Below are 27,767 nucleotides of genomic sequence, written 5' to 3' on the forward strand. Positions count from 1 at the left end.
CTGGGAACGCTTGTATAAAGCTCGGCTGCGCTTCTCTGTAGTGATCCCATTATCTCCCCCAACAAGCTGGACGGGCAGCGCCGTATTGTCTCCTAGAGACGCAAAGCAGGTATCCTTACGATGTGAAATCATTTTCTTAATTTCGTTAAAACCAAAGTTTGACTCAAATCTGTCGTGCTGGGTGGTTGTGTTTTTGCAGCTGTCGTTATGAACTGCGTGGTTAGGCCTGGTTGTGTTGGCGCGGATGGAAGATTAGCTCATAGCCTTGTTTCTAAGAAGCTAACGGCGGCTACCGACCGCTAACAAACAATAAGGTCTCGTTGTGGACGCGCATTGGACGTAATAAGTTTATACCGCGCATGCCAACAAGCTAGACATTTGCTGTCAACGTGAGCTGGTTTTGTATTTTTGCTGAAGTGGCGTTAACCGGAATGAGCGGGTTAACGTGCACGTACTAACTGTCATCGTTGTTGCTAAGTTAGCTAGTCTGTGGCGCTCGTCTGACCAGTAACTATCGACAGCTAGTTAAGATGCTGACCACTCCCATGCTGATCAAAATGGAAATGCCATTAGTGACAACCAGGGAAATTAGTTAGACAGTTTCCTTGCTAACGGTTGCTAACCTAACTGTTTATGGCTGGCTGTATTTGAGGGTGCAGTCTAGTGTCTGAGTGCACGTAGGATAGCTGTGCGTGGACTCCAGTTTTTATTATGTCAGAAATACTGAAAGATTTGGAGAGTTGTGCACAGTGTTACAGTTTCAGGATTTTGTTTCCATACACATCCCATCGCCGCATCTCTTCGTTAAAAGTGGTCGGCATGGAGTTTGTTTTTATCGGAACTTTCAGGTGGGTGTCAGTGAACCTTGGTCCCGGTCAATAAGAAGCTTTTCTTAAATTGTGCGCGTTTTTAAAACACGTAGCGCTTGGTGATTTTAGATGCATGAGGAGTCTTCCATTGTCACAAGATGATTCTTGGAAGGGTATCAAGTCATGTGTGTGTGGACCTGATTTATTTAACGGGGTTTGGTGCTCTCTACACCCAGAGGTCTGCTATGTTTGTGCCAGGGGTTGTTCATTTTTAGGGATACTACTTTGTGTCAACGTGCCCAACAGTGTTTTGCAGAGATGTGGATAATGTCTTCAGCCCGTTTACTAGACTGGGCTGGATCAATATGAAATATGAACCCTTAGCCACTCCCTGAATGTGCATTAGACAATCACATGCTTATGCTTTCAACTGGAAGTGAGTGACTGACAGATACTGCAACTGAAGAAATTACTGAACGCTATTTGGAGTCTTTTTATTGCCAAAAATGGAAAATAAAGTAACTTTGGTGAAGCAAATGACACGTTGATGCTAAGATTTTGTTTAGTTGAAACACAGTAGATTAGTTTTTTTTTTTTTTTCTTACTGTCAGTTTGCTGAGGTTGATACTGATATTACCTTTTTGCTTCAGCTGAGACGTCTTCTCTAGCTGAAATGTATTTTCCAAGCTTTACGGTAAAACAGTTTCTTGGATTTCATGGCATCTGCGCCGCAGCACTACAGTCAAAACACTGTAAAGTTATGCAAATGTCATGAAAAGTAATTTTATGTGGAATGTAGAAACCAGAACCAGACTCCTTTCCAGAGAGCTGATATTATTGACTCTAAATCGGTTTATATATCTAGTGTGTATGCTGGCAGATGTAAAAAATTGCAGAGCATTGCAGTATCCTTTTTTTGTGTCATCCGCTAATCACAGGGTTGAGTCTCCAGTTCCGCCTGTCCACTTGTTCAATTGGGCAAAACACTCAACCCCAAGCTGCTATTGATGGTCAAGCCAGAACTTTGCATGTTTGCTTGGTGCCATTGGTGTGTGTATGTGTGAACGGGTCACTTGCAAAGCACTTTAGGTGAAAGCACTAAAAATGCAACCATTCATTGTTTTATGCATATTTGACTATGGAAGGGTATCATTACTTATATATATATATATATATATATATATATATATATATATATATATATATATATATATATTTTTTTTTTTTTTTTTTTTTTTTTTTTCCATTGAATAAATTGGGTTCATGTAAAATGAGATAGAACAGGCATGTGAATTCAAAAACTATTAATCGTGCATCCTTAACTTGTACCTCTTGCCACTTTGGAAATTGTGGTAATGTCAGGGCTAGTTGTGTGTTTATCTCAACAAAACATGAAAAGCCAATTTTCCCTAAAAAAACCCCAAAACACCTGCAGTTCTCCACTGACACCAGTATTTCTGAGAGGATTTTTAGGGTTTACTATTTCTCTAGATCTTTGTACAAGCGTTCCCTCTAGTAAACCGCAGAAGCAGTAAAGATGAAATTCAACAAATGTGAGTTTGTGTCAGTAAAGCTGTTGTTTTTGTTGTTTTCAGTTGAGTATCTTTGGGGAAGCCCACCCCTCGAGTGGCCATCATGGGGGACGACAGTGAGTGGATGAAGCTTCCCATCGACCAAAAATGTGAACACAAGGTAACTGAATCGCTAACTTGGTTTTCCCAAAATAATGACAGGAAGTGTTTGTCAGGTATCTCCAATCCCATATACTGGTCCTCCAAAAAAACTTGACTGTTGTGAGAGAATAATGATGGGTTGTGTTTCCTTTTGTGGTCTCCTGTGTAAATCGGACCAGAGATGCCCGATTATCTTTCCCACAGACTTGCTTACCCTGTTTATTTGGATCATTATCCCCAGAGAGCTTTAAGTTTGGGATTAAATAAATACACAAATCCAATCCAAATCTTATTAGTATCCTTTAAACCAATCAGACATGACATCAGTCTTAATACACTGTAAGTATTTAAACAGGAAACAATGCAATATGTCATGTTATTCTTTGGTCATTTATAGTGTTTGATTTTGTTGTTTCCTAAACATTGTCCCCAGAACAATGGCTTTGCATCAAACAGGCTTTGACCTGGCTGCCTGTTAGGCTGATTTTTATACAGGCCAGTAGCTTCTGAACTTCTGCCTGGATGTTTGCGGCTGGTGAAGTTCTGCATTTTGCTTATTGTCTAATAATCCCATGAAAATACCCAGACCAACAAAGATTTGTTTCTCCTAATAAAAATTGCCTTTGTGTAAAAGCCTGATATCTCTTATTCATCCGTGCCACAGAGTTCCATTGTTGTCCAAATACTATGAAAGACACACCTTTGTGCTGGGAGAAATGTTCCTTCATTACCATGAACACACACCTCTGCTGCCAGAAATGCGCCCTGTTTCCATTTTATTAGGTCCATCTACCCAAAGCTCATGCAGTCTAATATAACCAACCTGCAACAAATCCCACCTTTATGAAGGTTGCAGACAACAACTGAAATTATTAGTTGATTGATCGATTACTTCATCAAAAGAAAATTAAGCAGCGACTAATGTTTTAATGTTTTTTTTTCGAGCAGAAAAGCCAAATATTTGGTTTGAGCTTCAAAGATTAAGTAAATTTTGAAGCTTGTCTTTGTCATAAATGGCATTAAACTGAATACCATGGTGTTTTGGACAGATAGTGCCTCTTCCCAATTTGAAACTCTATATACATGAGCAAGTTTTAAAGCAATGCATAGGATTTGTTTTAGTGTATGAAAAACCAATACCATTATTTGCCTCTTTTTTTTCTACCACAAGAGTATAGATATAATTATTTTGGCAGGTTAAAAAAAATTCTCCCTGCAGGCATTGTTTTTTTTTCCTTCCTGAGCATGTGAGTGAGAGAGATAATTTTAAACTCCACAACCAAATACGAATCATTGTTGAAGTGTTACCAGAGCGAGAATAACAAGCGAAACAAAGTTAAACGGAGTATATCCTTACCAGGGGCTGAACTCAAATTTGACTTTTTCTGAAACTTTTTTCCCCAAAGACTGTGGCTTTGCATCAAATAGGCTCTGGACTGGCTGCCTGTGAGGCTGCTTTTGTAAAGGCCGGCAGCTTCTGAACTTACACTTACTAAACTCATGGACAGACCACAGGGATTTTTTGGTCTGCACATAATCATAGTCATACCATAACTTAAATTTAGTCTTAATATTGGCTTTGGAGTGTTAGAAATAGGTGGGAATGTCAGAAGATGTAAGACACAGTGGTACTGAGCAGTCCTGCTCTTTACTGCTTGAACCCAGATAAATTCTTTTGCCTTGACCAAATGGGTTTTTACAAATTTCAGTTGATGTTTGTTTATCATTGTATATCCTTTCTCTTCCTGTTCTTCACCTTTCAGGTGTGGAAAGCCCGCCTGAATGGTTATGAGGAAGCCTTGAAGCTGTTTCAGAGGATAGAAGATGAGAAGAGTCCAGAGTGGGGGAAGTACCTTGGACTGATAAAGAAGTTTGTGACTGACTCTAATGCTGTGGCTCAGCTTAAAGGCCTGGAGGCTGCCCTGGCCTTCGTCGAGAATGCCCATGTAGCTGGCAAGTAAGTGACAAGAATTTCATCTGCAAGCGTTTTAAAAACCCTCGTTGAAACAGCCCTTCATTAAAATAATGCAGGGAGCTGCATTGTTTGGAGCATGTTGTTCAGGGTACCAGTGAGACAACCACATACAGTTCAGCTGCACTAACTCACTTAGATTAATAATTTAACGCTTATCAGACACCAGAACACTCACAGACAGAAAGTTTGAAATGTTAGAATGGCAACTCTTCTATCTTTCATAACAACAATAGTCAGGTAAACAGCTGTTTGCGATAAAGAATAGAATACAAAAGAATGTGTGCTTGCATGAGTTTGACTGGTCAAGCAGCACCTTCTTGACAACGTTGCATTGCGTTACAGCTGTGTTGCCAGATGACACTGCGTTGCTTTGCCAGAGCCCTCAGTGTTGGCATCCCGCCTGCGCCGCCAGATTTTTTTTTTTTCCTCACACGGCAAAAGTTGATTGAAAAGTACCTTTATTAGAATGACTTTAAAGGAGCAAAGGTTAATCAGGGTTTTCTTTTAAAGCTTTGTGTCAGTGTTTGTAGAGCTCTCCTCGGTGTTTACCAGCAGAGTAACCTGATGCCTGGCTGATTGTTATTTATGGTGAGAGGCCTGGCAGCTGATCGTGATGATACTGTGTGCATCAGCTCCAGTTGGTCTGCTGCCAGTGAAGCAGGCTTTCAGGATGCCAGGTGTATTTGTTTTTGGTGGTCATCTTACTGAGCACTGACGTATTCTCTTCACTGAATAAATGATCAATGAGGACAGAAATGGTATGACTAAGACTGTTTGTTACCACATGGTGGGGGGGGGTTGCCACTGTCTGACCAAATTGCTGTAATAGGTAAATGATGATGGGGTAACCATGTGGTAGACTATAGTAAATAATGGAAAAGACAGAGGATGTTTTAAATATGTTTTACTGAGAAAACGTAACTGCTAAAAAAAAAAAAGAATGGGATGTGGTGATCAGTGAAGTCAGTGGTTAGGTGAGCGGATGTTAGAGGAATGTGGTGCGACAATGCTGGAGAGCAGAAGGACAAAGAAACACAACACAACATGGGCAGCTCTTTGAAGGGGGAGAAGCTACAGTACTTGGAGCACTGGCCCAGGTGCTTCATGCTGCACTGACAGGGTTTGACCGACATGGTCATTAGTTTCATTAGTGGAACAAGTAAATGACTTTACCTTGCTGTGCTGTGCAGCGGGAAAACATTCATACTCACATTTGGTGCAATTTTATTTTTATTTTACTTATTTAATTATTTTTAAGTAACTCCATCAACTTGCAAAGACGCAAAACTTCCTGCATTTCTGAAAAAAAGTTTTTGTGTTGCCAGAGTTAGCTGCAGTTTCACATGTAGATGAATTTCAAAAATCTGAAGTGCATTACTATGCAACAGCCTAAATCTGACAGAGCTGTTCACTGCAGTTATTTATATACATCTAAAGTAAGTTTCAGCTCTTTGCAAGTTGACATTCACTCTGAGTGTAAGTGAATGATGTAAACATGATTAATAGTAAAGGTACAAAATATTCATGTAAAAAAAAAAACACAGCCTTTTACAGATTAAATCCAGATGCATCTGTGTATGTTGATCTTTAAAAGCCCATGTAAGTCAACCTTATTTGTGAGACTCTGTCCACAGGTATGCTCAGTGTCTTCTGACGCGGCTGTGTTTGTATCTGTGCCCTTTGCCCCAGGACGACAGGTGAGGTGGTGTCGGGCGTGGTGACCAAAGTGTTCAACCAGCCAAAGGCCCGAGCGAAGGAGCTGGGCACAGACATCTGTCTGATGTACATCGAGATAGAGAAGGCTGAGGTGGTTCAGGATGAACTTCTAAAAGGACTGGACAACAAGAACCCCAAGATAGTTGTGGCCTGCATCGAGACGCTCAGGAAGGGTCTCAGGTCGGTGCTGTTTTCCTGGGTTAGAATGACCAAATATGATTTATATATTTTTTTAAATATATATTATGATCAAAATATTCAGTTGCTGATGTACTTCACGTTATTATGGCAGTGGTTTTGGTTCCATACTGCTAATGACATCCAAATACTCAACTCAGTCTATTAAATAACTGTGAGTTTGTGTAATGTCAGTTTTAAATGACACATGTGCACTAACGATTTGTCACCCGTCGGTCTGTCATCATCTTCCCTTAGTGAGTTTGGATCTAAGATAGTGACGCTGAAGCCAGTAGTGAAGGTTTTACCCAAGCAGTTTGAATCCAGAGAGAAGGCTGTGAGAGATGAAGCCAAGCTGCTTGCTGTGGAGATCTACAGATGGATCAGAGATGCCCTGAGACCTTCCCTGCAGAACATTAACTCTGTACAGGTGGGGTACGCTCACTGCACGCACTCACCCACCTTAATGTGCAGCTTTCAGAGTTAAGTTAAACTAAGCAAAGCTTTTTTGTTCTGTCCCTGCAGTTGAAGGAGCTGGAGGAGGAGTGGGTGAAGCTGCCTTCATCTCCTCCCAAGCAAAGCAGGTTCCTGCGCTCCCAGCAGGACCTGAAGGCAAAGTTTGAACACCAGCAAGCCCAAGGAGGAGCACAGTCTGATGGTAGGTATTAAGTATGTAGAAAACTGGTGTAACAGTTGTATACATACAAAATTTTGCTTTTGATGTTGAGGACTTGTAGAGCCATGGTCTGATGCCATCTGTTCCTCTTTCAGGTGAGGATGTGACAGAAACAGTGGCAGCAATGGATCCTTATGAACTGCTGGAAGCTGTGGAGATTCTGTCCAAGATGCCCAAAGACTTCTATGAAAAAATAGTAAGTTCATCCAACTGTGTAAACTCCTCAAAAACGAATGTAAAAACATTGTGTGTCTGGGTTAACTGTGCAGGTTTTGTCATGCATAGCCTCTTACTGTGTCCCAAAAACAAAAATCTTAACTGAAATTTTATTTATGTACAAGATATGAACCTTAAAAGTTGTAATATGTGACCTTGCTCTGCCTGTTTCTGTTTCTGCAGGAAGCTAAAAAGTGGCAGGAAAGAAAGGAAGCTCTGGAGGCTATAGAAGCTCTGACCAAGAACCCCAAACTAGAGAATGGAGACTATGGCGACCTTGTCAGGGCACTGAAGAAGGTAAAGACTGAAGCATTCAGGCGGTCTTATCTGGAAGTGGGTTAAAGCAAACTTATTAGAGACACGAAAGACCGGTGATCAGATTTTCTTGTCATAAATAAAGTTTTGGTCAAACAGAACTTGGTTGGGTTGGGTTGGGTTGGGTTGAGGGGGATCTGGTGACTGTTGTTGCAGCACTGTCTGGTTTTATGTTCCAGGTTGTGGGAAAAGATGCCAACGTGATGCTGGTGTCACTGGCAGCTAAATGTCTGGCTGGACTGGCCAGTGGTCTCAGGAAGAAATTTGGAACCTATGCAGGACACGTAAGTTAAAGGATTCATCTCCTTACATGTTTTTAGAAACCGTAGGAACAAGTACTGTGGTAAAATATTATGATACGTTGACACCTCTTCTAATGTCAAACACACCTTCAGCAAGAAAACATGCTGGTGCTGTGTTCATGTAGGTGGAAGTAACTGAGTGTCGTCATTAGGTAGGAGCACTGAACTTGAAAATTGAATGAGCAGCTTCTGGCTTTTTACAAATGAACAGCTGAAGGACAGTATTCTTCCATGTTTCAGAATCATTGATTGCTGCTAAATTGGATCTGTGTGTGTGTTCAGGTGGTTCCAACTATTTTGGAGAAGTTCAAGGAGAAGAAGCCTCAGGTTGTTCAGGCCCTGCAAGAAGCTATTGACGCCATCTTCCTCACTGTAAGTGTAATCTAAATACGATTCAGTATTTAGATTACATCTGTATTTGTCATGAATATCCCAGTACTTTGTCGTACATAAGGATGGAAGGTTTTACTTTTTCATGCCGTTGCCCACCACTGTCTCCCGTACCAAGCTGAAATGGACAGTGCAGTCTCTAAGGTTTACGACTGTCTTCTGCATTTAACAAAAGCTGTGGCAAAGACATAAAATGCTGGACAATGCCAAATTGTCTGCTGAATGAACGGTAGCCTGGGAAACAAAGTCCCCACCTCTCTTGTGTAAACACACCACCACCAGCAGAAGCCCTGGGGCAAATACCCATAAAAGGAGGGGCCTGGGTGAGACCGGGTAGCCGCTGTGTACAATGCATTAAGTTTCTTGCAGGATTTTCTGCTTTAGAGGGATATAGGAAATACACAACCTTTTTCTTTGTTTTCTCTGGCCATAAGGAACTAATTTGGAAAATAATTGCACGTTCACTACAGGGATGACCTAGTTTTAAGACAGGGCCCGTTTTCCAGCGACATAATCCCCTTTTAACTTTACTAAAGTCAGAGATTTCTTCAGAAAGCCTCCTTCCGTCGGCTTGGCACGGCTCTGCAGTGCTGGTTCAAATCCCCATGTACTGATTCCTAACTTGACTTGACTGCTGTTATTTATAAAGCACTGTACAGACTCACCAGACCAGCCTCTAATGCATCTCAGAAGACGCTGTAATCTAAGTTGGATAAATTGTTGGATTGTTATTTTTTCTCTATAATGTCATATTTAATGTGATATATCTTTTTTGTTTTTTTCCCAGACCACTCTCCAGAACCTTTCGGAGGACATCCTAGCTGTGATGGACAATAAGAACCCCTCCATTAAGCAGCAGGCGTCTCTGTTTCTAGCCCGCTCCTTCAGACACTGCACGCAGGCCACACTGCCCAAGAGCATCCTCAAACCCTTCTGTGCTGCTCTCATTAAGGTACACATACCGAACAGTATTATTGCCTTTCTCTTTTGGTAATATCAGTTAATCAGTTAAACTCATTTTTTATTTATGTAGCATCTAATCGTAACATGATGAACAGCTATAGATACTGTTGTATTCCAGCACTGTCAGACTGGTTGTTGTGATAATAATAGCAGTGTAATTATAGGTGTAACAGTGAGTAGTAGTGGCATATCTGGATCCTGCAGCTCCACAGCCGGAGATACCTGCTCAGTGAGGACAGGGAGGGAGAGGTCAGAGAGACAAAGTTAGTGACCTGCAGTAGTATGATAAAAACGGACAGGGAGAAGTGCTCAGTATGACTTCCCCCTGCTACCTTGGCATAAGCTTTAAAAGAGGAAAGTTTTAAGCCTAGTTTTAAATGTAGGAATGGGGTCTGCCTCCTAAACCCAGACTGGGAGCTGGTTCCACAGTAGAGGAGCCTGATAGCTGAAGGGTCTGCCTCCCATTCTACTGTAGGAACCACAATTGAGTCTGTATTTTGAGACTGTTGAGATGATCTCAGGTGGTTTATGAAATCATCAAATCATCACCTGTGCTTTTTCTCTTTAACCATCTCAGCAAGTGAATGACTCTGCTCCAGAGGTGCGTGACGCTGCCTTTGAAGCTTTAGGGACAGCCATGAAAGTGGTGGGAGAGAAAGCTGTGAACCCTTTCTTGACTGACTTGGATAAACTCAAACTGGATAAGGTAAGGATTGGTGGAAGGATGAAGGAAGAGGAAACCAGCATCAGCTAGAATTAATCCCATTTTTTTTGTCATTGACTGCTAAGCCGTGTCCTTTTTTCCATATGTTAACAGATAAAGGAGTGTGCTGATAAAGTGGAGCTCCCTGGAGGGAGGAAGGGAGCGGGAGGAGGAGGAGGCGGCGGCGGTGGTGCCAGTGGTGCTGGAGTGGGTGATAAAAAGTCTGCAGCTAAAGCTCCTCCCACTGCTGAAGCTCCACCCAAATCTTCTGCCCCACCCAAGAAGACCCAAACCGCTGCTTCCAGCAAGGTATACTCAGAGCAAGTCTCATAAAGAAAACTAAAATAAATTCAAACATTTTGTCACCTGGTGGCGTTAACAGTCTGTAGTTCAAGTTTTTTTTGTGCGTTTCTTTTTTGCAGCCGTCATCAGGTCCACCCAAGAAAGGCAAGCCAACCTCTGCGGGTGGTGGGAAAGCCAAGAAGACCTCTGATACTAAAGAGGTCACAGAGAGTGAACTGTCTGTAAGTCTGTGTGCATTTCAGTCGAAGCTTTTTTCTCAAAAGGTGTGTAACAGTACCAGATATTAGTCCAAAGAGAAGTGGGGTCACACTCTTACAGGGTTTTCTCTCATGAACATGAAACATTTAATACTCGCTAATTCTTCCTGGTTATCAGTCACATACTCACGTCCCTCTGTCAGGCTCTTGGAGTGGTTGATATTTTTCTTGAGGAGCTCAAAAAGCCCCTCTGACATTCTTTAGGGCTGGTCGTTCTTGTTGGACAGATGATTCTGTCCCTGGTCTAAACTTAAGAGACGCTATTGACTTGTTTTCCCACGCAGGAATTTATTTGCTCTTTGTTAGCAAAAGGCATCACATGATGAGCCTTCAGAAACTCCTGTCGCTTAAACTGGGCCTCCTTAACTTCTTTAGGGCTAAATGCCTGAACCTGAAGAAACTTGGTAGCCTAGCAACATTAAGGCTATAAATATTATATTGTTTGTTTGTTGTACTCCATTGAAAGAGGAAATCTGCAGTTGTGTGTGAATAAGTAAATTCCAGTTCTGTTACTTTTTCAAGTGTAATACTGAGGAAAATTATTTCTTATATTATGGCCAGTACAGTAATGGTCTGTCCCCCTGTGGGTTCTTGGTCAGAATTTGATTTTGTGTGTGTGTGTGTTATGTCAGACTGAGGCATGTGAGGAGCTGGCAGCAAGGGTACTTCCTGCTTCCTGCCTGCAGCAGCTGGACTCAGCCAACTGGAAGGAGAGACTGGCCAGTATGGAGGAGTTCCAGAGGGTAAGTGCAACGACCAGTTGACCGAGTCGTCAATTAACAGGCATTTCTCACAGTATTCTGACATTTAATAGACAGAATGAGTATTTGATAATCAAAATAATCCGTAGTAGCCCAACTTAAAGTAAAAAGTTTTTGTCAGTTGTGAAAATATCAGAGTTGAAGATCCTCATACTGGCTGAACCCTATTACTGTTACATTTTCAGCTTGTAAAAGTTGAAACACTATGCTGCACATTGAATCTATGAAAAAGCTGACGTGTCTTTACTTCATAACAATAATATGCAGGAATGTTAATCTATAGATTCATTTATGCTTCTAGGCTGTTGAGAGCATGGATAAGGGGGAGATGCCCTGCCAGGCCTTAGTCAGGATGTTGGCCAAGAAACCAGGCTGGAAGGAGACCAACTTTCAGGTAACTGGCTCTGTTACATCAGCTGTCCATTGACTTTGGAGCTCAATGAAAGTCAGTTTCCTACTGCAAAGTGTTTATAAAGCTCACAGTTATTACTGCTACAGCAAAGCAGCTGTTTTGCTTTGTTTTGTTTTGTTTTCATAAATATTTTTGTCTCATATATACCTTTACAATGAACTGTTTCAGAAACATCTGCACATTTATTAAAAACCTGTGTATTTATACCGCGTACTGTGGAACTGTTTATAAATAGACTTCACTGCTCAGAGGCTTAATGCACATGAACCAGGAATGTGTTGCTTTTTATTTATTTATTTCAATTGTTACTTGCGTCTGCATGTATTGATTTTATTTGTGGATTTATTTTTCAGTAGGCTACTCCAGGTTATGATCCGATCCATTTCCAGGTCAAGGGAGGAACAGTCAGTAAGGATCCGTTCTAATGCTGTGATCTCCTCTCTCCCTGTGTAGGTGATGCAGATGAAGCTGCACATTGTGGCTCTCATAGCTCAGAGAGGACAGTTTTCAAAGACATCAGCCTCTGTGGTTTTGGATGGCTTGGTGGACAAGGTCGGAGACGTCAAATGTGGTGGAAACGCAAAAGAGGGACTGACGGCCATTGGAGAGGCCTGCTCTCTGCCGTGGACTGCAGAACAGGTTTTTAAACAATTTCACTAGAAATCTTTTTAAGTTGCCTACATAGAACTGAAAGATATTTTTTATCCCAGAGAAAGATCCTATCCCAGAGGGTTAAGCAGACGTTGATGGTGGACATACTGTATTTACAATGTTTGTATTTTATTTGTCAGGTTGTCTCCATGGCGTTTGCACAGAAGAACCCCAAAAACCAGGCAGAGACTCTTAACTGGCTGGCTAACGCCATGAAGGAGTTTGGCTTTGCTGGGTAATTTCACGCCTTATTTTAACACTCATTCTTATTTTCAAGGCATTAAAAAAAAAGTGAGGTCACTGATTTTTGTAATTAATTACTTGCATTTTAAACAATTAACGAAAAAAGAAAATAGATGTTACAGCACCTGAAGGGCATCTGTTGACCTTTGACTCTTTCTCTTTAGTATCAATGTGAAGGGTTTCATCAACAACGTGAAGACGGCTCTGGGAGCGACTAACCCTGCTGTTCGAACGGCAGCCATCACCCTGCTGGGAGTCATGCACCTCTACATGGGAGCTCCTCTGCGCATGTTCTTTGAAGATGAGAAGCCTGCTCTCCTTGCACAGATTGATGCCGAATTTGAAAAGGTATGGACTTTCTGGTTGGATCAGAGAATACAACAAACAGAACACATCAAAGAGACTTTAATAATATATTCATGGCCTTCCCCACCACTTGGTCATCCTGACAACAAGTATAGAAGGGAAGGACGTGTGACAAGGAAAATAAGAGATCTGTTTGTATGTCCATCCCCCCTCACAGATGCAGGGCCAGTCTCCACCTCCTCCAGTCAGATTCACCAAGAAGGCAGCGGCGGAAGAGGAGGGTGATGAAGGAGAGCAGCAGGAAGAAGATGGAGGAGAAGGACAGGACATCATGGACCTGCTTCCCAGAGCAGATATCAGGTAACCAAACAGACTCTGTAGGACAGAACCTCTCAGTCGACCAATGCTAACAAAACAAATTCATAAGCCTTAAACTTTTTATTTTCTACCCATTTTTGAGAAAATAAACGTCCTGATATTATTATGGCAATAAAATAATAAGCAGCTCTATTTTGCTCTAATGTTTCTAAAATAACAGTAATATTACACATAAGTAATTTAATTGCTCAAATTAGAATAATATGTGTCTGAGTCTATAGATTCTAGTCGGTCACAAGACCAGCTAGAATGGCACTCAGTAGAGATCATACCGCTGCTAAGGTGACCAATGCCCAGTCTTGCAATGTTAAGGAAAGAGGTAACAAAAAATCCTGGATATATCCCTTTAACCAGATCTGCACCAAAATGTATTAGGTTCTTTGGTTCAGTACTTTTTGCTGACAGATAAACAAACACACACACTCACATATTGTACTTGTTTTCTCTCATGTCTGTCTCTTCCTTCCCATCTGTAAGTGACAAGATCACATCTGACCTGGTGTCTAAAATTGGGGATAAGAACTGGAAGATCAGGAAGGAGGGTCTGGACGAGGCGGCAGCCATCATATCAGAGGCCAAGTTCATCACGACCAACATCGGAGAGCTGGCTCTGGCCCTGAAGGGACGACTCAGTGATTCCAACAAGATCCTGGTTAGTAAGAGAGCAGGTCTATCCTGCTTATGAAGAGTCAAACTGCCAGTTTGTTTTAGGGATCTAAAAGCTGCCACTGCGCCGCAGACTACTTTCCACCGGACCAGCTTTGTTTAATATGAAACAACATTGTATTCAGACAGTTAAATGTTTGGAAAAAGGTCCATTCCTGCACTAGATAACAAACAGTGTACATGGCTGCTCATATTTGAGTAAGCTTCAAAAACTACCTTTCACAATAATCCGATATTAAAATGTAAATCAAATGTTGTTGGTCTCCAGGTCCAGCAGACCCTGACCATCCTGCAGCAGCTGGCCACAGCCATGGGACCTGGACTTAAGCAGCAAGTGAAAGCACTGGGAATCCCTGTTATTACTGTACTGGGAGACAGCAAGGTACTGGGCACATACACTGGCTTTATATGAAGAAAATAGTGAAATAAAGAGGAGGCATGAGAAGATGGAAACCTGTTGATCTGGGGACAGTATGACATCCCTGGCTGTGTGGTGATGATGGACATGTGTCTCTGTCTCTCTGCAGGTTAATGTAAGGGCAGCTGCCATGACCACTCTGCAGGCCTGGGTGGAGCAGACTGGGATGAAGGACTGGCTGGAAGGAGAAGACCTGTCAGAGGAGCTGAAGAGGGAGAATCCCTTCCTACGACAGGAGGTTACGCACAGATACATCCTCTTTTCTGACGTGTTTGTGGAGGAGAAACCTGTGTTTTGTTTATTCAGAGAAGGAAAAATTTCTCTTTCCACACGTTTTGCCATAAATATGCCTCCATCACACAGGTGCTTGGCTGGTTAGCAGAGAAGCTGCCCACCCTGAGGACAGTACCTGGGGATCTGATGCTGTGTGTCCCTCAACTTTATGCCTGCCTGGAGGACAGAAATGGAGATGTGAGGAAGAAAGCTCAGGACGCCCTGCCCACCTTCATGATGCACCTGGGCTATGACAAAATGACCAAGGCTACTGGGAAACTCAAAGTACATATACTACTATATAGTACAGCACATATTGTGTGATGACTGACACATAACTTGATAATTAACTTAATTAATAATGTGTCTCTGTCCTCATCTCCCTCCAGCCTGCTTCTAAGGATCAGGTGTTAGCCATGTTGGAAAAGGCCAGAGCACTGATGCCGGCCAAACCTGCTGCTCCTGCCAAAGCTGGAGGGGGAAAAGGCTCCGCAGAGCCGAGCAGAGCCGCTTCAGGTTTGTACGACCTCACAATGAATGAACAGTTTCACATTAAGACACATTCTCAAAGTCGGACCATATCTGTGCTGTTCTGTGGTCGTTTTACACAAAATGCAAAGTCTAGGATTGAGTCAGGGGAGAAAGTTACAATATGATCTGTAATGAAGTGCAGCAGACTGTAGTAGTTTGCCTTATCATCCAGGAGAGGGCGCTCTAAAACTTTGATATCAGCTTGACCTATGACATGCCTTATTGACCAGTCAGCAAACTAAGCAAGCAGATCCGTCCTGAGTGGACAGTCGTGACACCAAAGCATCTGAGATCAGTGTGTGGAAGTATTTTGGGCTCTATACCATAGATGGCAAAGAAACTGATAAAGATAAGGCTGTTTGGGAAGTGCACATTTGAATTCATTTGAATGATTTGGGCGGCATTTCAAATGTGTGAAATGGGTAAAAAAAAAAAAAAAAGTGCAAATACAGAAAGTGTGTGATGTCAGATGTTTTGATGGTCTGCTCAGTAATTAATAAAAATGCTTTATTCACACATTAGAGAAAATCTAACCCGTGCCTGTCCTCTGCAGCCTCCAGGTCTCAGGCAGCCAGTGAAGACTTTGACAGCAAACCTGAAGTTAAGAAGGTCCGAGGAGGAGTGGCTGCTAAGAAGGTGTGTCCGCCTGGATCGGCTGCTTTCATTTTCAGTGTGCACGCAGGAACAGAGAAGTTTGGATGTTTTGTTGCTCCAATACATTTTTAATGTCTGTCCAGAAAAGACTGGATTCCTCTCCACATTCATTTTAATGATGAACAGTGCAAGTGTTGTATTAACCTTTTACACACTGAAGATTTGTACCTGTGTAAATATTCACACATCACCATGTGTATTTAAGTTGTTGTCACTCCTGTTAGAGGTTGTGCGTATCAGGTTTGTACATTTGACCCTGTTTCCTGTGCACACCATTTGGTTTTTGTTGGTCATTTCATGTCAGTGAAGTGTAAACACTGTGTGATTTTTCTATTCACCCAGCCTCCCTCCCCTCCCGAAGAACCTGTCCCTCCCCCTCCCTCCAAGGACAAGGACAGTAATGCTAGTAAAAAGCCCCCCAGCAAAGGGAAAGCTGCTGCTGGCAGTCAACAGGTAGATGTGTATCGGGTGTCCTCGTGATCAAACTCAGTCTAGAGCGTCTTCACACTTCATCTACATGCTGCTGCTTGTTAAAGCCAGCTGTGAGCTCTAGAGCCAGACTTGGGCAGAGTTTCTCAGCGGACACCCGACAGTTGTTAACCCCCCGGCCAGCTTCTCTCTGCCGTGACCTGGTTCTGTCTTGGCTCGGCCTAATCCTGTGTCTCTGGAATCACTAATACTCCCACTGAATGTACCGCTGTATAATGTGACACGCTTCTAGGGAGGTGAAATCAGTTTTAAGTTTTTAACGTGTAATAACATGCAGATAAGTAAAGAAGTGCAGTGTGTGTGTGCATGCTTACAGAACTGGAGCACAAGCTGTGAGAGGTCACATGTCACCTCAGTGGTTCAGGTCACTCCACTGCATGAATGTTTCTGAATAATATCTCATCACCGTTTTCTCACTGTTTGTGTGTTAACCTGCACTGAGACCTTTTCAGCGTAACACCCCTTTATCTCCTGTTTCTACTCTGACCGTCACCGACGCACACCTCCTCAAATCAAACACAAAAAAAAAAGAATGAGAGAACACGGTTGCACAAAATAATGATTACACATCCTCGGACAGAGCGCAGTGTTCCACGCACTCTCCCTCACACTGTGATGTTGCCTCCTCTCTCAGGGTGCAGCGGCTAAGAAGCCTCCGGTCAAAGGATTGAAGGATGATGAAGACAGGTCCGGGCCGATCTTCATCCTCGTCCCCAACGCTAAGGAACAGAGGATCAAAGAAGAGAAGCAACTGAAGGTACCTGACTGTGATGCTGTTTTTGCTTGTTCTGTATAAAGTCTTTATTCATTTCTCCTAAAGAATAAGTGTCTGTGTGTTTGCTGCTCTGATGTGCTCCGCTCTGTTGCTTAATGTTAGCAGAGTCGAGTAAACTGAAAATGTTTCTTTTTGTACTGTAGATTTTGAAGTGGAACTTCATGACCCCTCGAGATGAATATGTGGAGCAGCTGAAAACTCAGATGTCCACCTGCTTTGCTAAGTGGCTGCAGGACGAGCTTTTTCACTTTGACTTCCAGAGACACGTCAAGGCCATCGGAGTCATGATTGAGGTAATGGTTGTGTTTTTTGTTTTTTTTTGTTTTTTTTTCTTCTCCACAAGCGGGTTGTGTTTTTGAAGATCCTTTTTGTAATGAAGTTTGTGTGTTTGTATTGGACAGAGGCTGGAGAGTGAGAGCGACGCCACTATCAGCTGTCTGGACCTGATTCTGAAGTGGTTCACCCTGCGGTTCTTTGACACAAACACCACAGTGCTAATGAAAGTGCTGGAATATTTAAAGCTGTTGTTTGCCATGTTGAACAGAGAGAATTACCACCTGACCGAGTACGAGGCCAACTCCTTCGTACCCTACCTTATACTCAAGGTGAGCACCCATCACTCAGAATGATGAAACGAGCCATTGTAGGGTTTTTTGGGTTTTTTTGCTCAGTTTTTCATATCTCTTCTTCAGGTTGGAGAGTCAAAGGACGTGGTTCGTAAAGATGTGCGGGCCATACTGACCATGCTGTGTAAGGTTTACCCAGCGTCCAAGGTCTTCCCTTTCCTCATGGATGGAACTAAGTCCAAGAACTCCAAACAGAGAGCAGGTATGTCTCTCCATACAGCAAGCTAACCGGCTGAAACTGCACCTATTTCTGTCCAAAGCCTGTTTGATTTGAACTGTGGGAAGTTTTCTAACGTGTTACTGTGGCTTCCTCTCTGTCCTCAGAATGTCTGGAGGAGTTGGGTTGTTTGATAGAGGGCTATGGGATGAATGTATGCCAGCCGACTCCAGCTAAGTCACTGAAGGAGATCGCTGTTCACATCGGTGACAGAGACACATCTGTCCGCAATGCCGCCCTGAACACTGTGGTGGCTGTTTATAACGTCTGTGGTGACCAAGTTTACAAACTAATAGGAAATGTAAGATAGAAATCAGACCATTGTCATACTTCACTCAACCTAAAAAAAAAAACCTACTCCGTACAGTTTGGCTTTACTCATTCTCCCGTCCTTTCCAGTTGTCAGAGAAGGACATGAGCATGTTGGAAGAGAGGATCAAGCGTTCAGCCAAGAAGACTCCCGCAGCTCCTGCCAAGCAGAGTGCGACAGAGAGGCCTCAGAGAGAACACCCAGCTAACCCCAACGCCACCTTCCTCCGCAAGCCTGCCCAGGAAGACCCCAACAAACTGAAGTAGGTCACCTCTGACTCAGGGCTGTGGGATATGTGAGATATGTAGCATATGAATTTTAGCTGAATTAAAAACCAGCAAGGAGGCTAAAAATATTTGTTTTACGTCTGCCTTCTCAGGGACCGCAGGTGAAATTTAGCCTTGTGGCTAAATCTGACACAATAAATCATATGAACATGTGAACATAACAGATGCTGCATGCAAAAATGTCGGAGAAATACTGAACACATTCGCTTGTGTTCATTATAAAAGTAGTATTTTACTGAACACTGGGCAACATCATTTTTACACCAGACATCAGGAAACTCCAGTTTTAGGCAAAACATCTTGTAGTTGAGCATGAAATGTCTTCATCATACTAAACCCAAACTTTTCCAGCTGTTTCTCATAAGCATGTTATTCATTCTGTCAACCAACCGCCTCTTTAATTTGTCGGGTCCACACCAGACCTCAACATGCTGTGGACCGTTGTGACTTGACTGTAGTTAGATTTGTGCCATGAATCTTTTTAATGATTGGTTTACTGCTCATGACTAATCTATCCTTCTCTTCTTGCCCTGTTTTACTGAGCTCTTGCATGTTGAGTTGCTCTCACAGACACTTCTTTCATTCTAAAGGAAAATTGGCCATAAAGTCCAATCCACTGTCTGTGAAACCAACCTCAATGTGTGCGTGTCTTTGGCTGGCTGGTGGGCCGGCTGACTGTCTCTGACCGTCTCTGCCCGTCTCTGCCCGTCTGTCTCTTAACCCTTCATCTTTCTCCCTGTGTGATTTCCTCCTTTCTCTGCTCTGCCTGCCGTCCTTTCGGAGCAGAATAATGTATCGCACGTATAGGATGTGAGTACCTCTTCCTCCTCCTCCTCCTCCTCCTCCTCCCCCCTCTCTCCTTTTCTGTGTTATCATCATAAGAACTCCTGTGAATGCAATCTAATATTCATCATTCATTAGAATAATGCTCAGAAAAGTTTGGTGCGACATTTGAGTGTAGTCGAGCTTCTTCACCTGGGAGGGAATAAGCGTCTGACCTTGTCCCTCGTCACTGTCACGTGGTAGGTAAAGCACCAGACTAATGATCAAACTGTCCTGCTGTCACCACTTCTTCCCTCGTTACCCTTTTGTCTTTGTTGTGAATGTTGTGTGTACTGCATCCTACAAATACGGAGACGCTTTTTAGTTTTGAAAAATGAGCTCTGGACAGTTAACAGGGACAGGAAACTTGTCACCTACTGATGTCCACATTATTTTTTATTTTTTTTATTTTTATTTTTTTTGCCTTTTTTTTTTTTTTTATAATTATCAATAATTTTGATTGGTTCTATGGTGTAAAATGGGTCCTCACAAAAAAGAGGACCCCAATACACGACATTGATAATGAGCTTCTCAGTCCTATGAGTAAATATTATGAGTCAGTTAGCAGTTGTGATGGGTCAGTGTGCACCTGCCCACACCACAGTGAGGCAAGTCAAGACAATAAAAAAATGTAATACAGCCTCACATGTCTTTAATCTAAATCATCCCTCCTTCCTGACGTGACTCATCCATAACATAACAAAGTTACATAACTTTCTGCTTAATCTAAACATTTGTTGTTATGTGTTAGTGTTAGTATCAGTAGACAAATATAAAAACTCTGGTTATGTGTTTGAATGTTAGTATTAGCACATAAGTTCTCAGTAGTGATGTGCTAGTACACATGGTATCTTACTGTAACACCGTCTGTTATTTCTACCCTCACCATTACTGTGAATCTCCTGCCTTTATGTGGATGAGCGCCTTCATACGAGAGACACCGTCTCTGCAGGACCAGAAATTAAGGCTCCTTGTTTGTCTTGCTGTAGCATCTTTGGCCATGACTTGTTGTTCTAACGTTAGCTTGTGAACCTACTTTATGGGCACTGAGTCGCAGCATTGTAATGCTGGACATGATGTGCCGAGTGGCAGGTCGTCTGTGGTCCATTGCTATTATGCTCTAACATTCTGCTTTTTAAAGTCATACTGAAGTTGTAATGTGTTCTCCTTTGAGAAGAAGTAGTAACGGGTTTCATGATTGCGCCTGCTAGTTTTGCATTGATTGGACAGAATACTGGCAGGTATTTGTCTGTGCAGATGGAGAACTTAATTTGATAAAGCCAATCACAAAGCAAAAATTCAGCTTCCTATCACAGGCAGAGCAGCGAGTCACCTTGAGCCAGGCGGCAGCATGCTACACAGCACATCCACAGACTTTAAGCAACAACCCTTTACTGCTGACGTCTCCTCGTCTAGCTTACAGACAGGGACACGCGTCCTGTGATGCACCTTAGCTTACTGAACAAAACAAACATTTGCTTGGGAAAAGTGTTCTGCTAATGTCAATATGGAGGCTAGAACGCTAATTAGCTGCTCTGCTGAAGCACGTTAAACAGCATGTAAACATACCTGCTGATTTCACCTTGGTCTGCTTAGATGCCGGTGCGGTCCTTACTCTTCAGTACATTGCATTTAATTGGCCTGCATATTTAGTTGTGAGTAGTTGTTGTGTTGTGTCATGTGCCTCAAAAAAAAAAAAAGCTCGTAAAGATTATGTTCAGTCGAGATTTGTGTGGCCAGTGGTTAAATAACGACAGGTGAGGCAGGAGAAGCAGCATCAGTTCTGAGTGATTGACTCTGATTTACTACATCGGGTTGTGTTGTTCAGTTGGTTTAAGCTTTCATTAAGCCAAAGTCTGCGTTATGTTTATAAGTGGACTAATTAATTAATCATTGTTAGTTATTCGTCATTAATGTGGCCAACAGTTTTTTTTGTTTTGTTTTGTTTTTATTCCAGTTATTAGGTACATTTTCTGTGTTTTTATACAATAAAAAAGCTTAATGTTGGTTGTAGATCAGTGCTGATCAGCTTCAGTCCTGGCCGTCTGTAATTTGGAAAAGATCAGGTTATTCACACGCGTTAATGCTTTGATGTTAGGTTCTGCCAAACAGCTCTTCATGAGAATCAAAGCAGGGATTTACAAGAGGGCACACCCCACTGAGCCCATCTCCTCATCTAAATGTTTGGCTAAGTCGGTTTTAAGCTGGAAAATTGATGGTTTAAAGCCAAATGCCTAAATTATGTTTTTTGAAAATGTAATTGATGTTTCTTTTTGCCGCGTGAGAATCACTGATTGGAGGTCAAAACTTTATTGACCTTGTTCTGAATAAATTCACATTAGACTGAAAACTGTTGCAAACATCCTCACACTGTTACAGATTCTCAAAATATCAAGTAAAAACTTGCATCTGTCAGGACTGGAGCTGAAAGGCACTGATTGAAAACGCACTTGACTAACTGTACTCTCCTGTCTACTCTGCCCCCCATCTCTACCATCTGTCCTCCAATCTGTCCCCCCTCTACGTCCATCCAGCCAAGCCCGTCAGAACAGCCAGCACAGCGAGTCCTCCCACCCCTCCATCCCCAAGGAGTTCCAGTTAGACCTGGACATGATCGAGATGGACCAGAGCAGAGTGTGTGAGCTACCAGACCTCGTCCAACACAAGCTGGATGAGCTGCTGGAGCCCATCATGATCCCCGAACCCAAGTAAACACAACTCGAGACTCAAGATGTAAAGAAAAGCATTAAAAACACACAGATGAATGTTGTTTTTGTGGCTAACGTTGCTTGTGCTTTTGTGTTCAAAGGATGCACTCTGTCTCTCCACACTTTGATGACCTCCACAACAGCACAGCCTCCACCATCAACTTCGTCATCTCTCAGGTGGCGAGTGGTGACATTAACACCAGCATACAGGCTCTGGCACAGGTATCTCACTCACACACACACGCACACACACACACAGAGTGTGTCTGCTGTTTGGTGCCGAGCAGGTGCCTCCTGAAAATCCTGAAAATTCCTTCAAAGTGAGATTAAAAGTGTGTGTGTGTGTGGTCTGTCCCCGGCAGATTGACGAGGTGTTGCGGCAGGAGGACAAAGCAGAGGTCATGTCGGGACACATCGATCAGTTCCTCATTGCTACCTTCATGCAGCTGAGGCTCATCTACAGCACACACATGGCTGACGACAGGCTGGACAAGAAGGACATCATCAAACTGTACAGCTGCATCATAGGAAACATGCTGTCTGTGAGTCACTGCCTGCTGCTAATGTGATATCTCAGTAACAGTAACTGGGTTAATGAGGTGGACACTGAGGGTGAGGAGACGCTTACTGTTTCTGAACCTCCTCTTGTCCCTTTCTGTCAGTTGTTCTCCATGGAGGCCCTGGCCAGAGAGGCGTCTATGGGTGTGCTGAAGGACCTGATGCACGGCCTGATAACGCTGATGCTGGATAGCAGAGTGGAGGACATAGAAGACGGACAGCAGCTCATCAGATCTGTCAACCTGCTGGTCATCAGAGTCCTGGAGAAGTCAGACCAGACCAACATGATCAGGTTTGTATGAGGAAACGTTTCACATCAGGATCATAGTTTACTCTTGATTTGCTCAGGACCATCCGAACAGTCATGCAACGTTTTCCAGAAGCCCAGTTTGTAATTCAAAAATGTTGTTTTGTTCACTTATTATATTGTTTTCCCTTAATTCTACTTTGCCAAGTTTTTTTGATCGATGTTTAGAGTTAGGATTCCTGCACAAGTTTATCACATTAAAAGCCTTTCAGCATTTTCAGAGACTTGATAGAATTTAACTGAGAAAGCTCTAAATCCAGTTAGTGAACTTAAACAGTGTTTATCTTACAAAGAGAAATTCAGAGCATCAAAGTAGGATAATTATGAAATGACTCTGTAGTCAGTTTGTTTTTTAACCTGTTACGTCGACTCATTCCTCTCCTGCCTCTCCGCAGTGCTCTGCTGGTTTTGCTTCAGGACAGTTTAGTCGCAACAGCTGGTCCCCCCATGTTCTCTGAACTGGTCATGAAGGTAAGCACAGCATAGGACATTACACTAACACTGAACCTGCTGTCCATTCCAGCTCCTTATTCTACACTTCAGACTGACTGTCCTGTGTGTGTCTGTGTGTGTCTGTGTGTTCAGTGTCTGTGGAGGATGATCCGCTTCCTCCCAGAGACCATCAACAGCATCAACCTGGACCGGATCTTACTGGACGTCCACAACTTCATGAAGGTTTTCCCCAAAGAGAAACTCAAGCAGCTCAAGAGCGACGTCCCTCACAGGACCCTCAAGACTCTGTTACACACACTCTGCAAGCTCACTGGGGCCAAGGTAACACACACACACACACACACACACACACATCACATTCTGAGCAGATTTAGTGAAATCCTTTGGTCCAGTGGTTTAGATCCTGGAACAGAGTTAATGTTCGCTGGATTTACTTCATGAGTTTTGATCTATTTGTCGTATTAATGTCTTGATAAACAGATCCTGGACCACCTGTCGATGATAGAGAATCGTAATGAGTCAGAGTTGGAGGCCCATCTGAGGCGGGTGGTCAAACACTCTGGAAACCTGTCAGGCCTCAAGAGTGACCGAGGCAATGAGAAGACTGGTCTGCGCATGGTGAGCAACACGTTCCAAAAAACACACTGTAAGTGTGTTATTATTATTATTATTATGATTATTTAAAGTAACATGAGTTTGTCTTTTTTATTTTGCTCCCAGGAGGATCGAATGTCAAAGGCAAAGGTTAGCGACATTCTGTCTGAGATCTTCAAGAAGATCGGCTCCAAGGAGAACACTAAGGAGGTCAGCTGCATTCTTTAAATCAGTTTTAGTGTATTATTTGTTTCAGATGAATACTTGAAAGAAATGTGTGTTAAATTTTACTAACTTCATGAACAGAAAACAAATGTGTCCATCTTCCTCTCAGGGTCTGACCGAGCTGTATGAGTACAAACAGAAGTACTCGGACGCAGACCTGGAGCCCTTCCTCAAAAACACGTCGCAGTTCTTCCAGAGCTATGTGGAGCGAGGCCTGCGTATGATCGAGTCTGAGAGAGAGGGCAAGGCTCGCATCCAGACCTCCGCGGGTACGGCTGCAAGCTTTCACCGCGTGCTCTGCTGACAATGAAGTCAGGAGTGTGTAGTAACTCTGGCTGGTGTTTGTGTGTCTGCAGTGATCCCTCAGCACGGCGTGGACTCCAGTCTGAGCAGCAACAACGAAGAGCTGAAACCAGCTGTTTACTACGAGAGACTCAAGATCCTCAGACAGAGACAAGGCTTGGAAAACACCGCCAGGGTTAGTTTGCTGACACGCTCACACTCTCTCATCTAAATCTGCTGGGTTAATGGTAGCATTAGGTAACTGTGAAAGCCAGTGTCTCATCTTTTTTCCTGAAACACAGGTCATATTAATGTACATAATGGATGTTAACACATCTCTTCATCTTCCTCCTCTTTCCGCCTGCAGCAGGGTGTTGGAGGAAGCGAGGACGAGCCTCAGCAGCGACCTCCCATCTCCTCCCTGCTGTCCTCTAAGCCGTCGGTGGCCTCCTCCACCGACATGCTCCACAGTAAGCTCTCTCAGCTCAAAGAGTCCCGAGAGATGTACCAGCAGGAACACAACGCACACTCCCACTCCCCGACGCACGCGCACACACGCTCCGCCTCGCCGGCGGCCAATCTGGACGACCTGAAGAAACGTCTGGAGAGGATAAAGAGCAACCGGCAGTAAGGAGCGTCGCTTCATCTCATCCGCAAAGCCTGTGGAATCAGCTGGTAGTAGAAAATCCAACGTCCTTTTAAACTCACTCTGTTTGTGTTCTTGTTCTGTTAGATGGAAATTTAAAAAAACAAAAAAAAAGAAAGCACTGGGACACTAACGCCCACCCCTCTGTATCAACAAATCCAGTAGCAACAGACAAACACACTTTTGAATTTGAACCTGACTCCACCCACTGTGCCTGTATGTTATCAGAAATCAAACACACCCCAATCTGATTGTAGCGGAGTACATTCAGATTGAACTAAGGCTAAGTCAGCTGTAAGTGACTGTGATTTTTAGCCTCTACACAAACACTGCAGAAAACCAAGTGTTTTTAGTGACTATTCAAACTTCTTAGAAGATGTTTTATTCAGACGTCGAGTCGTTTTTGTTTGAAGAGTCAACCGTCAGAACAAAAGAGACGAAAGGCTGAATCCAGAGAGGAGGAGTGAGTTTGGATGTCGTGTGCACAGGATCACATAGTGAGCTGTAGTTCTCAGTCTGTACAGTTTGATCCACACCAAGCACTGTCCTGTCCTGTCCTGTCCCGTCCTGTCCAGTCCTGTCCTGTCCCATCCTGTCCCAGGAGCCTCTTCTGTCCTGTGTACACTTTTCACTGCTTTATAATAACAGAATAGTGAACTTAACCTCATCCTCTCTGTTTTAGTATCATGACAATATGTTTGTACATATTTAAAGGTCTTTAACCACTTAACCGTTATGAAGTGTTTCTCATGTGGTGGCAGGAAAAGACAAATGTCAATGAATCACTTGTCTCCTCCTGTTTTACCACGATGTACCACATCGCTGCTGCTGCTGTGTTTGGATGGAGAAACGCTGCTCCGAGGAGCTCAAGTCATTTGTAGCTGTGTAAATGCAGCGTTTGACTGCCCTCTCGTGGCTGAACACTGAACACTGAACACTCGTACACTGTCATGGTATTAGTTTGTAATTCCCAGTGATTTCAGCTGAAGTCCTCTTTGTGCATCTAGTGATTTGGAATAATTTCAGAATTCCTATGTTGTTTGAGGACAAGTCAAAAAAGACTGATGTCTCTTTCAAAATAGCACATAATCCAAACAGGGCTTGAAGCTCCAGCACTTACTTAAAATTAAAAAAAGTGTCTGATTTCTCTCCATTTCACATTTTTGCTGTGTCGACAGGGGCCACAAAGTTAGTTGAATGGTATCGACAGAGTGTCATCAAACCCTCTGTCGTTCTGCCTCTGCTGGGGGGGGAGTCAAACTGACAAGGCTCTTAAAGCCACTGAGGGAAAGTCCCTGGTTTGGTCAGGGTCATGTGGGAAACCTGTCCAGTTTAGTTCTGAAAAATGTTGTGGCCTTCTAGTACGCGATTGTCTGCAGTCAGTGGGTTTTAGTTCTCCTTCCTTAAGAGGAAAAGTTTTTTTTTCCTCCCAGACAAACTGGATACGATCAGCTGAGGATCAGTCCCTTCTCATGGTGAGCTGAGCCGCTTCATTCAGGAAGTCCAGACCAAGCAGAGCTGTGTACAGCTGTGTTTAGTTTATTTTGCGCGTTGGACTGTGATGTGGGTTGACATTTGCTTGTAAATACTGTATGTAATGTCCTCCATCCCTAACATCCCTCCTCCCCCTCCACCCTCAGTTATTTAACAGCAGTCATGCAACTGGACTGTAGAGCCAACATGGCCGTCACTGTAAAGCGCATCAACCAAACTTGTTATATATGTACGGCTCTTTATCCAGCTGAAGGAAGTTCACTTTGTGTCTGTAGGCTTAAAGAGCATGGCATGAAGGCAGTGTTTGTTTTAATCTTCTGGTGTAAATAAAGTTTGCATTAATAAAACTGCTGTTTAATTAAGTCATTGTTTTTCTGATGAAGACAACGATGATGATGAGGATGGCCCCGTCAGTCATCTGTTCTGTAGACGAATGTTGAGTAAAGAAAAACACAAATACCTTTGTTTTTGTATTTAATTCAAATGTCAGTACCAGTCTTACATTGTTGCTCTCCAGCTTTCCTTGTATAATCCATAGTGGAAAATGGCAATAAAGTCTTGTTTTTTTTTTAACAATCCCTCTTTCAGTATGATAATTTTATTTATTTGGAAACCTAAAACAGTTTCATCTCATTTATGTTTTTTTTTTTTTTCCAATTTATATTTTACAGCAGTGTTGGGGGCTGTCTCTGTGTCACTTAGCTTCTCATTAGCTGGATCAGTTCAGCACAACTAAACAGGAAGTTGTTCTGCAGTTCAGTTCCGCTGCTGTGTTTTAAAGACAAATCCAAAGGAGCACATTCACCCCAGTGTTGGACTCTGTCATTACCTGCCAGGCTGCACGTTGAAGTGTCTGCTGATGTGTTGGATCATCCGGTTCAAATGACATTTTTTTTAGAACTTAAAAAAAATGTTTTCTGTTTTTAATTCTTTTGTTCTCGTTACTTGCTTTGAAAACAGCAATATGTTTTAGCTGCTTCTGTGGTCAGATGCAATATATCCATATGCATCTGACCTTTTCAACTTGTCAGATAATCAATAGGCCTCTTTCTGGGGTCAAAAATAGAGTGAGGCAGATGTGACACCTTTTAAAATGTTTTTACAGAAGTCGACACTTAACGATAATGTTGCCTTCATCAGACCAGAAAATGTGAAACTAGGAAATTAAAAAACTTATGTTCAGTAGAAATCAGTATGTACAGTGGC

At 42.8% G+C, this 27,767-nt stretch overlaps 1 protein-coding gene across 2 annotated transcripts; it reads left to right on the forward strand.

Moving 5' to 3' along the window:
* Positions 1 to 27,132, forward strand: ckap5 (cytoskeleton associated protein 5). Of its 2 annotated transcripts, XM_041038103.1 has the most exons (44): positions 1 to 109; positions 2,405 to 2,501; positions 4,246 to 4,439; positions 6,147 to 6,353; positions 6,609 to 6,780; positions 6,876 to 7,008; positions 7,122 to 7,222; positions 7,426 to 7,539; positions 7,737 to 7,841; positions 8,142 to 8,231; positions 9,037 to 9,201; positions 9,790 to 9,918; positions 10,030 to 10,224; positions 10,338 to 10,439; positions 11,108 to 11,218; positions 11,538 to 11,630; positions 12,102 to 12,287; positions 12,440 to 12,534; positions 12,707 to 12,890; positions 13,066 to 13,208; positions 13,704 to 13,878; positions 14,161 to 14,274; positions 14,420 to 14,548; positions 14,674 to 14,868; positions 14,973 to 15,099; positions 15,668 to 15,750; positions 16,111 to 16,221; positions 16,892 to 17,014; positions 17,176 to 17,325; positions 17,434 to 17,637; positions 17,725 to 17,860; positions 17,983 to 18,176; positions 18,275 to 18,447; positions 21,829 to 22,002; positions 22,104 to 22,224; positions 22,365 to 22,544; positions 22,665 to 22,852; positions 23,263 to 23,338; positions 23,453 to 23,641; positions 23,801 to 23,938; positions 24,041 to 24,124; positions 24,249 to 24,408; positions 24,496 to 24,617; positions 24,789 to 27,132. In XM_041038103.1, the coding sequence occupies exons 2-44, from the start codon at positions 2,445 to 2,447 to the stop codon at positions 25,050 to 25,052; spliced, it is 6,186 nt and encodes a 2,061-aa protein (XP_040894037.1). In that variant the 5' UTR covers positions 1 to 109; positions 2,405 to 2,444; the 3' UTR covers positions 25,053 to 27,132. The 2 variants fall into 2 exon arrangements, with proteins under 2 accessions (XP_040894037.1, XP_040894038.1); XM_041038104.1 differs by lacking the exon at positions 16,111 to 16,221.
* The last annotated feature ends 635 nt before the right edge of the window (positions 27,133 to 27,767 follow it).

Source organism: Toxotes jaculatrix, chromosome 5 (assembly GCF_017976425.1).
Source record: "Toxotes jaculatrix isolate fToxJac2 chromosome 5, fToxJac2.pri, whole genome shotgun sequence".
Classification (NCBI taxonomy): domain Eukaryota; kingdom Metazoa; phylum Chordata; class Actinopteri; family Toxotidae; genus Toxotes; species Toxotes jaculatrix.

Bases quoted from the DNA above. Each gene is read 5' to 3' on its own strand.
- ckap5 (XM_041038103.1), top strand. From the start codon at position 2,445: ATGGGGGACGACAGTGAGTGGATGAAGCTTCCCATCGACCAAAAATGT. The intron at 8,232-9,036 runs GTAAGTGTAATC...TTTTTTTCCCAG, and splicing joins TTGACGCCATCTTCCTCACT to ACCACTCTCCAGAACCTTTC. The intron at 14,869-14,972 runs GTACATATACTA...ATCTCCCTCCAG, and splicing joins AGGCTACTGGGAAACTCAAA to CCTGCTTCTAAGGATCAGGT.